We start from the raw sequence: 12,981 nt of genomic DNA, 5'->3' as shown, positions 1-12,981 counted from the left end.
AGGCAAAGCATTCTCTTGCATAGGAAACCCTGTAGTGACCCTGTGGGTGACATTTTCTTCTCTTCCTGGAGACATGGAGATTTCTGCTTTACCAACAACAATGGGCGGGAACAGCTTCTCATATTTGCATAATTAATTAGCAAGCCAAGAGTTTACCCGGCTTCTGGTGGGGGAAATGGATCTCTGCATCTTTAAGGCTCCGCAGGGCTGTGTGCTCCTGCGACGCAGGCAGGGCAGGCTCTGCCGCAGCGACTCATCCCGTCGCTGAGGTCCAGTTAGCCAAGGTGGAGGATGGGAAAAGAATGGAGCTGTCCCAGCTTCTCAATGAGATCAGGGCAAACTATGAACAGCTCCTCACCAGAAATCAGATAGAGACGGTGCTGTCAACACGGATCCAGGTAATGATTTCATTCAGCCAGGCACCTTCAGGATAAGGAGACAGTTCATGTCTACCCGATTCCTGTCCCGGCCTCTCTGAGGTACAGTATATCCTTTTCCACGCAGCATCTACTGGGGAGGCAATGTAGGTGTTTCTGTACTGGGTCTGGGGTGACAGGCAGGGAGAAAACCCTTTGGCTGTGCTGTTGAATGACCATTTAGTAAATATTGATTAATTGATTGATTGATGCATTGGATTTTATAGAGACCATAAGGTGACCATCATTACTAAAACATGGAGTCAAAAAGCAATAAAATGGTGCTCTCTGACCTTTTTAGATCCCCCCCCCCAGGAAGCATTCCAAACAACTCTTCAAAGATATTATGAAGTTAATTCTAGATGCAACGTCTGTAAGCTTGATAATCAAGATTGCTTGCCTTGCAGTCTGGGAGGAGATGAAAGAAAAGAAATATTTCTAGGTTTCTATGATCTTTTCCAAGCATTCGGTTTTCTACTGATCGTTATAAATAGAGTCTTCTGAGCATGCGAACACGGCTTTCAGAACCAAGGTTACAAATTCTGACAATCAAAATCCCCCAGCTGAGTACGGGGTGACTCCACACTTAAAAGTCCCCATTTTTGCTTTGGGGTTATGAGAGCTGTTTACTTCCAACACACAGCTTACAAGATTTTTAAAATAAATAAATGAAACAGAGCCAACTTAGACCAAGGCTCAATTCAAATTCCATATCCTCAGTTTTAAAGTGATACTTGCCTTTAATAATTAAGGTCTCAGACCTAAATAAATTTAAAAGCAAATATTTGGGAAACAAAGTTTCAGAAATTTAAGATTTTTTTTCTTATTAGCTTAGCTCTTATACCCAAATTCAAATTGTATTCCCAGTACCTAGACACAGCAAAGGTTTTGCTTAAGAACAGGGCCAAAAACAAAAAAAGGTAGTTTTAAAAAAACAAAATCACAGGACTTTGTTTCGTTAACAACTCATTGCAATATCGTTATAAAATTTTCCTGTGGGTAATATTCTCAGTTTTCAAAAAGAATAATAAGTTCTAGTTCCGTAGATTAAACAAGGCCCCAGGGCTGTTGGTGTAGATGCAGAAGTTTGTTCTTCCACATAATAGAGAAAAAATATTTAAAAGAGCACAACTTTTGACAATTGTAAATCAAATAAATATTTTACAAAGTAGAAATCTAAGTTGAGTTTACAAGTCCCAATACTAAACTGACTTTGAATTAAAAAAAAACAAAAAACAAAAAACGTTTATAACATAAAAGTTCTTGAGAGAAATGGGTTTTCCCAAATAAACTCACAAAGTCAGTTTATTTTATTACCAAAACATACTGCACTGTCCCTGGGTTCAAGCCCTAGAACCTTGCAAGTAAATAAAGGAAACATACAGTTGCTTTGGCTAGCAACTACTGCGCCAAAACTCAACAAGATAAAATTTAAACCAGTGTATTCTGTCTTGTAATTCTGTGGGATGAGGAAGCCCGGAGGGGCGGGGTGGGCTCTGGGGAGGAGGGTGAGAAGCTGGTTGGTGCCCTACTGACTGGTATAATCAGAGTGACTTGCTAATGTGTCTGGGACCTTGGCAAGACATGGCCAGAAGGTTAGATTGAGACCTGTGAAGCTGTTGCCTGCCTTCCCCATGTGGCCACAGGTCCCTCTCCACCTACCCTCCCTATATGACCTCTCTAACCACGTATCCAGGTTTCTAAAATTATGACCTGGGGCTCCCGAAAGCATTACGTGGAAACGGACAGGCTTCTTATGGCTTAGCCTAGAATCTGCACAGCATTGCCTCTTCCATAGCCAACCGGTCACAGCGAGATTCAGGACAGCCTGATTCAACCTGAAGAAGTTGAGTCATAGGACATGAACTTGGAGAGGTGTGGCTCACTAGGGAATCTAGGGACCATCTTGGGAATCTAATGCACAGTTTATCTGCCAGTTCCCCAATGGGAATTCAAAGGACCAGTGGTCCTCGTAAGCCTTATCTGGTTCCCAAAAGTCTTTATCTTCTGTTTTGGAGTTGCTCCCATACGTGTTGGTTACTTGACTTTAAAGTTAACACTAAGAAGGAGCTGATAGAAGAAGCTATACATACACACAAACAGACCTGTGTGGACACACACACACACACACACACACAGAGAGAGAGAGAGAGAGAGAGAGAGAGAGAGAATTGTTTTTATTATCCCAAATATCCAATCTGAAGATCCCTCCTAAAAACATCATTTTGAAAGAAGAAAAAAGGTTTCTGTAGCGCAGAACTTCATTTAAGAACATTGATGCCTAGGACAATTTAAGTTACCGGTTAACTAGTATAGCAATACATGTTTTTATCCACGCCTGCTCCTAGTCCATACATGCAGAATTGACCCCTTTAGGATATACGGCTGTGCATCTATTTCTATGAAGCAGCTTACAAAACATCAATCACTAAATTTCAAACGATCTTTCTTAGTAACACATTCAAAAAAGTGAAAGAATCGGAGGTCACAAATTTGTCTTAAAAACTTTCTGTTAAAATAGATGTGGGTTTGTTTGGTTTTTTGTTTTTTTTTTTTTTTTTTTTTTCTGTATTTCCTAGGCTGACATAGTTGGAAGGAACTTTTGAGATCATTTTATAGCAGAGAAGATTGGGGCTGAAAGCACAGTTGACTGGCTCGAGCATTTGATTGATTAGTAATGAAGCACCAGAACACACACTTGTGAGCCACCATGGGGCTGCTGGGAATTGAACTCAGGACCTCTGGAAGAGCAGTCAGTGCTCTTCACCGCTGAGCCATCTCTCCAGCCCAGAATACACATTTGTAATCTAATAGAAATTAAAAAAAGGTTATTTGATTCCTATATAATTGTTCTATGATTGCTTTGGAACCCCTCCCTTTCAAGAGTGCCCTTTGTTTTGTTTTTGTTTTTGTTTTTGTTTTTGTTTTTGTTGTTGTTGTTTTGGTTGGTTGGGGTTTTCTGTGTGTGTGTGTTTTTTTTTGGGGGGGGTTGTTTTGTTGTTCGATGTTGCTATTGTTGGCTTTCTTACAGCTAGAGGAAGACATAACCAAAAAAATGGACAAGGACGGAGAAGCTCTGAAGGCAGCTCAGGCTGAACTCAAGGAGGCCCGTCGGCAGTGCCACCACCTGCAAGTGGAGATCGAGTCCCTCCACGCTGTGGTAAGGACGGTCCCAAGGCACCTGGCTCCTTGCACCCCAGAACCTCTGTGCTTTAGAGAGAGGAGCGGGCTTGGGAAGATACTTTGCTGACAGAGCACCTGCCGTGTGTGCAGCAGAGACATCAAACTTTACAGTGGAGGCCACTGGACGCTGTCCCGGATCCTCACTCTTTCCCACACAACGGCTGTGATCAGCTCACTCGAGGTTCAGTTTAAACTTGTACTTGCTTGTGGGTCTGGGCCTCCCTGACTGTTGATATGAGAAAATGAATTGTGCATTGTTATTGTTTACGGTCTCCTAAGCACTAGCTACTTACATTCACGACATTGAGATTCTAATGGAAAAATAGCTAAGCACTTTTCTAACATTCTTGAAAGTACGTTTGCTTGCTCATTTGTTCTTTCGTTTGTTTGTTTAGTGTGTGCACGTGTCGAAGTCAGAAGAGGACTTTCGTGAACCAGTTCTCTGCTTCCCCCATGTGGGAAGGGCCTTGAACTCAGACTGTTAGTCTTAGTGGCAATACCTTTATCCAGAGAGCCAAGTCGTCGGCCCCTAGCAGCCGGTTTCACCTTTGACATTCATTATGTTTCCAATAATTTTTTTAATCAAATAATTCAGAATAACAGTAAGTTGATCCCAGGGTAAAGGACTTCTTTTTTTCTTGCCAAAAGAATAATTACAAGGTTATTTTGCAATACAGAAAGCGATCTAGTTATATATGTTTTAAATTTTTTCCAGTACTAAAGACTAAACCTAGGGCCTTGTGCCTGCTAAACACATGCTCTACTACGAAGCCACATTCTTAGCACCTAAGCCTTGATGTTGTTGAGACATCATCTCACAAAGTTCCCCTATCAAGTCTTGAACTGGTGACCCTCCTACCTCTGTTTCCTGATTAGTTGTCATTACAGATAAGCATCATCATACTCACCCACTACATATTATTCCCTTAAAAGGGGGTAAGGGCTGGAGAGAGATGGCTCAGTGGTTAAGAGCACTGACTGCTCTTCCAGAGGTCCTGAGTTCAAATCCCAGCAACCACACGGTGTCTCACAACCATCTGTAATAGGATCTGATGCCTCTGCTGGTGTGTCTGAAGACAGCTACAGTATACTCACATACACAAAATAAATAAATCTTAAAAAAAGAAAAAAGATAGAAATCAAATGTGGGGGTTCACATCTATAGTCTAGAATTTTGAGATGCTAAGGAGGAAGGATTGACCTTAGTCCAAAGTCATCTTAAACTACAGAATGAACAAGACCTGGTTACACACAGTCATAATTCCAAGTTCAGGGCCAGACTACATCATTAGACCTTGTCTCAAACATCGAAAAAGAGGCCAGAAGATGGCTCAGCAGAAAAAGGTGCTTGCCACAAAGCCTGATGCCCTGAGTTTGATATCCCAAACCCACATGGGTTGATTGAGAGAATTGATGAGAGAATCAATTCTGAAAGCCGTCATCTGATTTCCAGATGTGGCATATTCATACACAAATAAGGAAATGTAAAAGAAAAAAATCTAAATATCAAAAAGAAAAGGTCCCCTTGAATAACTGAAGCACAGTTATAACCTTTAAATTAAAACAAGCAAACAAAAAAGGTGGGGCTACAGGTGTGACTCAGCAGCTATCTTGTTCAAGACCCACGCTTTGATTGCTTATGCCATAAAACCAAATAAATAAATAGGTAGTAAGTAAGTAGACCAGAACAGGTGAAAACATTGCAGATGAGTCTTCAAAAGCTCTTGTCCTGTTTCTGGTTCACTGCTGAGGATGTCTGTCAACAGGAAAGGGGCCTTGAAAACTCCCTGCAGGCCAGTGAGCAGCATTACCAGATGCAGCTGCAAGATCTGGAGTCGGTGATTGGCAGCCTAGAGAAGGAGCTGCAGGAAGTGAGGCGTGGCATCGAGAGGCAGCTTCAAGAGCATGAGATGCTTCTCAACACGAAGATGAGGCTGGAGCAGGAAATAGCCACGTACCGCCGCCTGCTAGAACAGGAAGAGATCAGGTACCTAAATCCTCATCACTAATGCCACGGGTGACTTGGAGTCAGATGCACTGGTGATGCCATCAGAGAAATCAAATCCAAAATAAAGCCCACCACCACTGCCGCCGCCGCCTGTTCACTGAGCTCCTGTAATGACGCAGGCTTATCGCATCTTCCGGAGTGCATGAAAAACTGTGTCTGCTGCTAAAACGGACACGTTAATAACCAGAGTTGGCTATTACACTTCTTGCTCACTAAAATGCCTTTTCTCAGTCTTCCCACTTTCCTCCACTGTTTCTCCCTTTTAGGACTAGTCTTTGCTTTTTATAGATCACCCCAAGGAAGTTTGAAGACTCGCACTTTATCGCCACAATCCTACCCAAGGTCCCACTCCCACCCCAGTAAACACTCAAATAATAACACCATAATTGGAAGATGGGGTTCAGCCAGAACAGGGATTGGCCAACATGCATGAAACCCCGAGTTTGCGCTGATTTTGTTCCCCAGCTTCACGTAATCTAGGTGTGCATGCCTGGAATCCCAGCCCTTGGGAGGTTAAGGTAGGAAGGCCAGGAGTTCAAGGTCATCCTCAGTTCCATAGCATGTTGGAGGCTAGCCTGGGTTACAAGAGACCGTCTCACAAAAGGTGAAAGTAAAAATAATTTGATTCTATTACACAAGCATGGAAAGCCGTACTCACTCCAGTCACTGTTTTAAGGCTTCGAATAATCCTGAGAGAAAAAGATGGCAACGGGAATTCTAATTTATTCAACATTATATTTTACAACGTTTATAAGTAAGGTTTTTAGACCCTTAAACAAGGACATTATCCCCAAGTTTTTATATTCCCATAAAAATAAATCTTTGTTCTTGCTCGTTTCAGAATCCTGACTCCTCTGCAGCACCAGATGGAATAGGGTTAGCCTTGTATATGTTAAATCTTTAAAAATTGTAAACTGAATTCAAAATATACCACTCAATAGCTGAAGGACCCTGGACAGGTTACTTAACCTCACTGTGCTTCTGTTTTCTCAACAAAATAGGAATGATACTGTCTACATCACAATATCGCTGTGAGGATTTAATGAGTTAACGTTGTGCTACAAGCACTGTCTAGCACGTTGTGCTGTGTAAAAGAATACACAATTTTATGTATGATGTGTATGTAATATATTATTAAATGATGGTAGATGTTAACTTCTCAGCATTCAAGATATTGACAAATTGGTTTTTAATATTTTATAATTTTCTATATTGGTATTATTATGCTTAAAATATAAATACAGAAAAATACAAGTAAGCAATATTATTATACAAAACCCAGAAAATTTAATGAGCAATGTTATTAAATATTATGTGTTATAACCCTATGACAGTTGACCTATTAACATACTTCTCTTAATTTCTCCAATCTAAGAAGTAACATGTTTCTGAAGTTGTTTTATTTTCTGGGCATCTAATCCTGTCCCATCCCCTTCTCCCTACAGCCCCCACGGTCAGGCTGGCTCAGAATTTGTTACTTATACTATCCAGCTCCTTTGGTAACACAGATACATCTGTAAACACTGTAGAAAATTGGTCTGTGTATTATTTTAACTCTTAGAAAACGATCCCCTATTCCCTCCACACTTCCTTGAGCCTGGGAAACTCACTGGGATGCTGCATGGCCTGGCTCATCACTGTGAATGCTGAACAGTGTTCCCATTGTGTGACCGTAACAACTTACCCATTCTCTTGTCTGTTTCCTTTTGTTGGTTTGTTTGGTTTTTTTTTTTTCTTTTTTCTTTTTTTCTTTTTTCTTTTTTTTTTTTTCTTTCTTTCTTTCTTTTTCTTTCTTTCTTTCTTTCTTTCTTTCTTTCTTTTTTTTTTGCTACCTGCAGTGTTGTTTCTATGACTCTTTCCATTTCAGATATTATGGTTGTATCCAAGGAGAGAAAAAAGAAGAAAAGCCCACCAAGAGTAAAGTTGGCTTTCTTCTCCCCTCAGGTGAGTTTCTGACACAATAACCTAATTTGAAAATAGATGTTTTTCTCGTGGAGATGATACAGAAATTATCTCCAAAGCACCAAAAAGAGGAATATGCTCAGCTCTTTAGTGTTGTGACCCCGCCCCCATACTGAAATGTACTTTCCTTTCCTTTTCTGTTTCAACATCGGAACTTCATATAACATTTTCACAGCCATTATAAATGAAATATCTTTTTCAACAAAAGTCTCACATAAGTATGAAAATGAAAACATGGAGACAGTGACCCAACAGGCAGTAGTGAATGGAGACGTGGTGAAGGAGCGAGCAGAGGCCCACGGCACCATTCAGTAAGTACAACTGCTTGACTACGGAATGGGACTAAGTGTGAGAAAAGTCACTTCAACTGAGCAGTCTTAGCCGTCTCTTTTAAATATTTCAAACACCTCCAATACACTGTGATTTTTCAGCCAAACATGAATAGACACACATAGCAACACAAAGAACAGTGTGTAAAGAATCCACTTTTTTTTTTCTTTTCTAAAACTAAACTTAAAACTTAAGAATGGTATAGAATCCCAGCACTTGGGAGGCAGAGGCAGGAGGATCTCTGTGAGTTCGAGGCCTGCATGGTCTACATAGTGAGTTTTAGAACAGGCAGGACTATATCAAGAGACACTTTCTTTAAAAAAAAAACAATTTTAAAAGTGTAGAAATTCCACATAATTCTATATTGAAAATCATATTCTTATGGTTGTTAAACCATAAAACCATGTATATGTCAATTAGAATTCCACAGCCTGAGGGTAGAGAGATTGCTCAGGGGTAAAGAGCATTTGCTGCTTCTCAACCATTGGCTATTCCAGGTTCAGGGAAGCTGAGGCCTTCTTTGAACATCTGTGGGCACCAGGCATGCAAGTGGTCCACATACATACATGCAGACAAGAAACATACATAAAATAAAATAATCTAAATTGTTAAAAATCCTACAACCTATAGATTACACACATTTCTTTTTCATGGATATGAACTATACCTTGTGTCTATTTCTTCTATTAAGAAAAGGTTTATTTTGTCATTTCAGGACAGAGAAAGTGGACGAAGTTATAAAAGAATGGGAAGGTTCATTCTTTAAAGATAACCCCCGACTGAGGAAAAAGTCTGTTTCTCTCCGGTTTGATCTCCATTTAGCAGCCACCGATGAGGGCTGTTTAGACGGTGGACAAGATAACATGCCAGATATCGAAGTCAGGCTTATCATGAGAAGATCCTGTAGTATTCCTTCCATCAAACCCCCACCAGCAACCAACTAATCCAGAGATCATGCTTATCAAGAACAGTAGGATGAACCTAAGTAGGCCATACAGACCCCCAATCCCAAATGTAAGTTATTTTATATGTATGGATAATGTTAAGATGCTGTGGGCTGTGGCTCTCTTCAAAAAACACATAAGTAGGAGAGACTTGGCTAGGACTCCAAAGATGAGCTTTTTTTTTTTTTGGAGAGGGGTTGCTTAAAAATAAATCTGAAATCCAGTGTGGTATCTTTTTATTTGTCATCTAAATAGTCTTTATTCTGGCAAGTTTTATCAGAGACTTTAAGTGTTAAGGTGGCTTCAGTAAGTCTGTAATTTTCCCCAAAGGCAGAACATCCTAAGGAAAATAGAATTGCTTGTTTGAAAACTAAAGAGCTACAGTGAGTTACTCTCTGTGGACCAGCCGAACCTAGATCGTTCTACTTCTAAAAAGGCTGCAGTTAGGAACGAATGTTTAAGGAGGGGACTCGACATTCACTTAGGCCTTTTCCTTTTGAGACAATCATTAGAACCCTGGGAATTATGAAGTGTTCCACCCATGAGCAATTCTGAGTGGAGTAATGAACACACCCCGAGGCTGTTTTGATGACTAATAAAATTGGGTTCCTCTGTATCTTAAGGCTTTTAAGAAATCAGTATAAGGAGAGTCAGTTTGTTGAAAGATAAAGGTTGTATACATACATAGACACACACACACACACACACACACACACACACACTCCAGCTGTACAAACCTTGTAAAGCACACTGAAAAGGTGGTGACTCCAGTTACTAGAACAATTACCCAACTGCTCACATCTGTTCTTCCAGCTGTAAAATGAAGCGTGAGTAGCATTTGCTACTTGTGAGGAGAGATTCTATGAACTCGGAGAAATAGTTCTTGCAGTCATCGCTGAACTAACAGCAGAGTATTGCTCTCTGAGCTAAGAGTGTCTGCAGAACTTTCTTTTAAATTGTTCAAACTGTACTAAAGAAGTAACATATATTTGTGAATAAGTGAAAATTTGTTGCGAAGGGTTTTTTTTTCCCCATTTTTGTTTTGTAAATTATTTATTTACTGTATGTGTTTTCAGACACACCAGAAGAGGGCACCAGATCCTGTTAGAGATGGTTGTGAGCCACCATGTGGTTGCTAAGAATTGAACTCAGGACCTCTGGAAGAGCAGTCAGTGCTCTTAACTTCTGAGCCATCTTCCTAGCCCTGTTGCAATGTTTTTAAACAAATCTAAATTTGTTTAATGCAGGTACATTTACTTTGAGACCTTAAATAATAAATACCTGTTTTACACATTAAAACATTTATAGGCTTTTTTTTCCCCTAAATAACAAAAAGGGAATACAAACCATTCCCCACTGTTGTTTGTTTGCTGCTGAAGTATCATCTAAGGGCTACAGTTATACTAGCATTTGAGTGGGGCCTTCAAAACACACTCTCCTCCTCCCTCTCTCTCTACATGTGTGTATATATGCACACATATGTTGACTAGTAAATATGCTTTAGCCACCAGGAACTTTCGTTAATTAACTGAAATATAACCCAGGGGTTTAATGTTCGCCTTTTTCAGTACTCCAGGTTGCTTTCAGCCTGGCTCTTAGTAAAAAGGAATGCTGTTGTTCGTCAAGGTTACAACAGTATATTCAGTGCTTATTCTTGAATAAGCATCTGACCTATAATTGCACTCTATGCATAAAATGTTTCTTTAGGGCTAGGGGTATGGCAGGGTGGCAGAGCTTCACCTAGCACACAGGAGGTACTGGGTTTGGACCTCAGGAAAAAAAAAAGGGGGGGGAGTTTTATTCATCATTAAATGCTGCAACTTTGTTAAAAGCTTTGACTGCAATCATAAAAGCTGTTGTGCTGGTTACTGCACACAACAGTTATAATAAAGTGATACATTGAGTGAAACCTACTGCAGTGTTAGTGCCAGGCATTGTGAATTAACAGCTTGCTAGAGAAACTCTACTGTACAGCTCTCATGTGTGTAACATGCAGTGCTTGAATTTGTAAATACGTTTTGTTTGCTTTGTGGCATTTTAAAATCAGAATATGGATTTACCAAAGTAAATGATACGACCATAATAATAATAATAATAATAATAATAATAATAATAAAAACATTAAACACGAACTCTAAGGCTTCCTTGTATCTGAGCTCTCGTACTTCAAAGGTGTCTGTGCACAGTTGAGCCAAACAAAGCTAGCTCACCTTTGGAAGGAAGAAAACTGCAATTCTAGCATTTGGAGAGCAGAGGAGAGATTTTGAGTTCCAGGCCATCCTGAACTACGTAGTAAGATTCTGCACACAGACCACACAGACACACAGACACACACAGACACACACACACCATAACCATAACTATAAAAGCCTATAATTCTGGGGAAAATATAATAGGAGACAACATTATTTGCCAAGTGCTGCAGGACTGACTGCCCTACAGTCAGCAGAATTTTTGTGATCTTCACAGAAAGTCTGCAAATCACTATTCTCTCTTAGAGAGGAATAGAAATGAATACTCCTTCATCTCCTGGAAATATTTCAAATGTATGAGCTCAGAACAAAATACAAAAATAAGGATGAATTCCAATTACGACAGTTGGAGGACTGTGGCTCTGGCTCTGCCAGTAATGAGCCAGGAGAGGCCGTGCTATGTCTCCTAGGCTTCACAGCCATCTCTGACGACAACGTGGAGGCCATGCATGCTTCTAGTTCCTGCCTTCCCTGCCTCACAGTTGCTGGAAGTACTATGCATATGGACATGTCTAGCAAGGCACTACTCAAATGTACAATTCAACTTAAATGAAAACTGTCTCTGGGAGCAATGGATGCGTGAGGAAAATTATAGCTGACAATGATTAAGCAATAGCTCAAAGTACAATAGCTATTTTAAATTCAATTATTGAAAAAAAATGACTCCTTCTTGGAAAATTACCAATGTGGACTGTTCTGTATGAGAGATGATGGTCTTTGAAGTACAAGTAATGTCTAAAGAAAGAGAAACAATTTTTATACTAAAGTTTAAAATAATTTATTTTAGAAATATGATTTATCTACTGTATGTATATGGCTTGTTATTATTTACTTATTTTGTATGTATATGTTCACGTGGACCAAGGATCATGTGGCTGTCAGAGGAACTTGCAGGAATTGGTTCTGTCCTTCTACCATAGGAGTCCTGAGGATCAAACTCAGATGTCAAGCTATAAAGCAAGTACCTTTATCAGTTCAGCCATTTTAACAGTCCCCTTTATACATTTTTGAAATCTTAAGGACCAGATGAGGATACTGAGATAAACATCCATTAATTTTACGGGTAATAATAAGTACCTAAGTATATCAACCACCGTTCAGGATATCAAATATCCTCACCCCTAGACGGAGAACCACAGGCAGCCAGGGAATTCTGAGAGCAGGAGAAAGTCTTCTCCAAGGATGAACCCCTTAATTGATTGTTCAGTACTGAATGTTCAGCTCTGAAACCATATTAAATGAACTGAACAGATTGTATTCATATATCACATAGTTATGCTATGCGATATACACATACACACGTGTGTGTTATATTTTATATTATATACATATAAAACAAAGAAAACGAGGCCGTGAATTTGATAGGAAGTAGGGAAAGGAATATGGGAGGGGCTGGAAGAAAGAGGAAGAGGAGAATAATATAATTATATTTTAATTTCAAAAAATAATTTTAAAAAACATATCGAATGTCCCCATTACAAAGAAGCTTTCACTCCAACAGGAGGCCAAAAAGAAGAAATAAAAGAGGTATCTACAGATAACATATAAGCTAGAAGGGGGGAAAAAAACCAAACCAATGAAAAACAGGCCATCAAGAGGAAGCAAGGGTTGGGAAACAGGTCTGATTTTGGGTCAGAAAACCTATTAAGGTTCCCTTGGAATAAAAGACACACCAGAGGACTGAGGGTGTAACTCATATGCTTAGCATGTTCAGGACCCTGGATTCAGTCCCCAGCACCACACAAGTGAAAAGAACAAGAAAGAACACCCATAGTGCTGTCCACTTACAACTCCATCCGCTCTTTTTTTAAACCACCTCTGCACCAGCCCTGTCCCACCACAGCATGCCAACACCGTTGAGTTTCAGAGAACTGCCTGGCTGGGGA

At 39.9% G+C, this 12,981-nt stretch overlaps 1 protein-coding gene across 1 annotated transcript; it reads left to right on the top strand.

The window, feature by feature from the left end:
* Window positions 1-302: 302 nt before the first annotated feature.
* KRT222 (keratin 222) lies at window positions 303-8,843 on the top strand (the record flags this gene model as incomplete). Its single annotated transcript, XM_080924416.1, has 6 exons — window positions 303-398; window positions 3,448-3,576; window positions 5,366-5,586; window positions 7,475-7,551; window positions 7,745-7,880; window positions 8,615-8,843. The coding sequence occupies 6 exons, from the start codon at window positions 303-305 to the stop codon at window positions 8,841-8,843; spliced, it is 888 nt and encodes a 295-aa protein (XP_080780542.1).
* Between the last annotated feature and the right edge of the window lie 4,138 nt (window positions 8,844-12,981).

This window comes from Micromys minutus (assembly GCF_963924665.1).
Source record: "Micromys minutus genome assembly, chromosome: 10".
In the NCBI taxonomy this organism is placed as follows: domain Eukaryota; kingdom Metazoa; phylum Chordata; class Mammalia; order Rodentia; family Muridae; genus Micromys; species Micromys minutus.
Note: the sequence above shows the minus strand (reverse complement) of the source record. Positions and strands in the feature narration are given on the sequence as shown.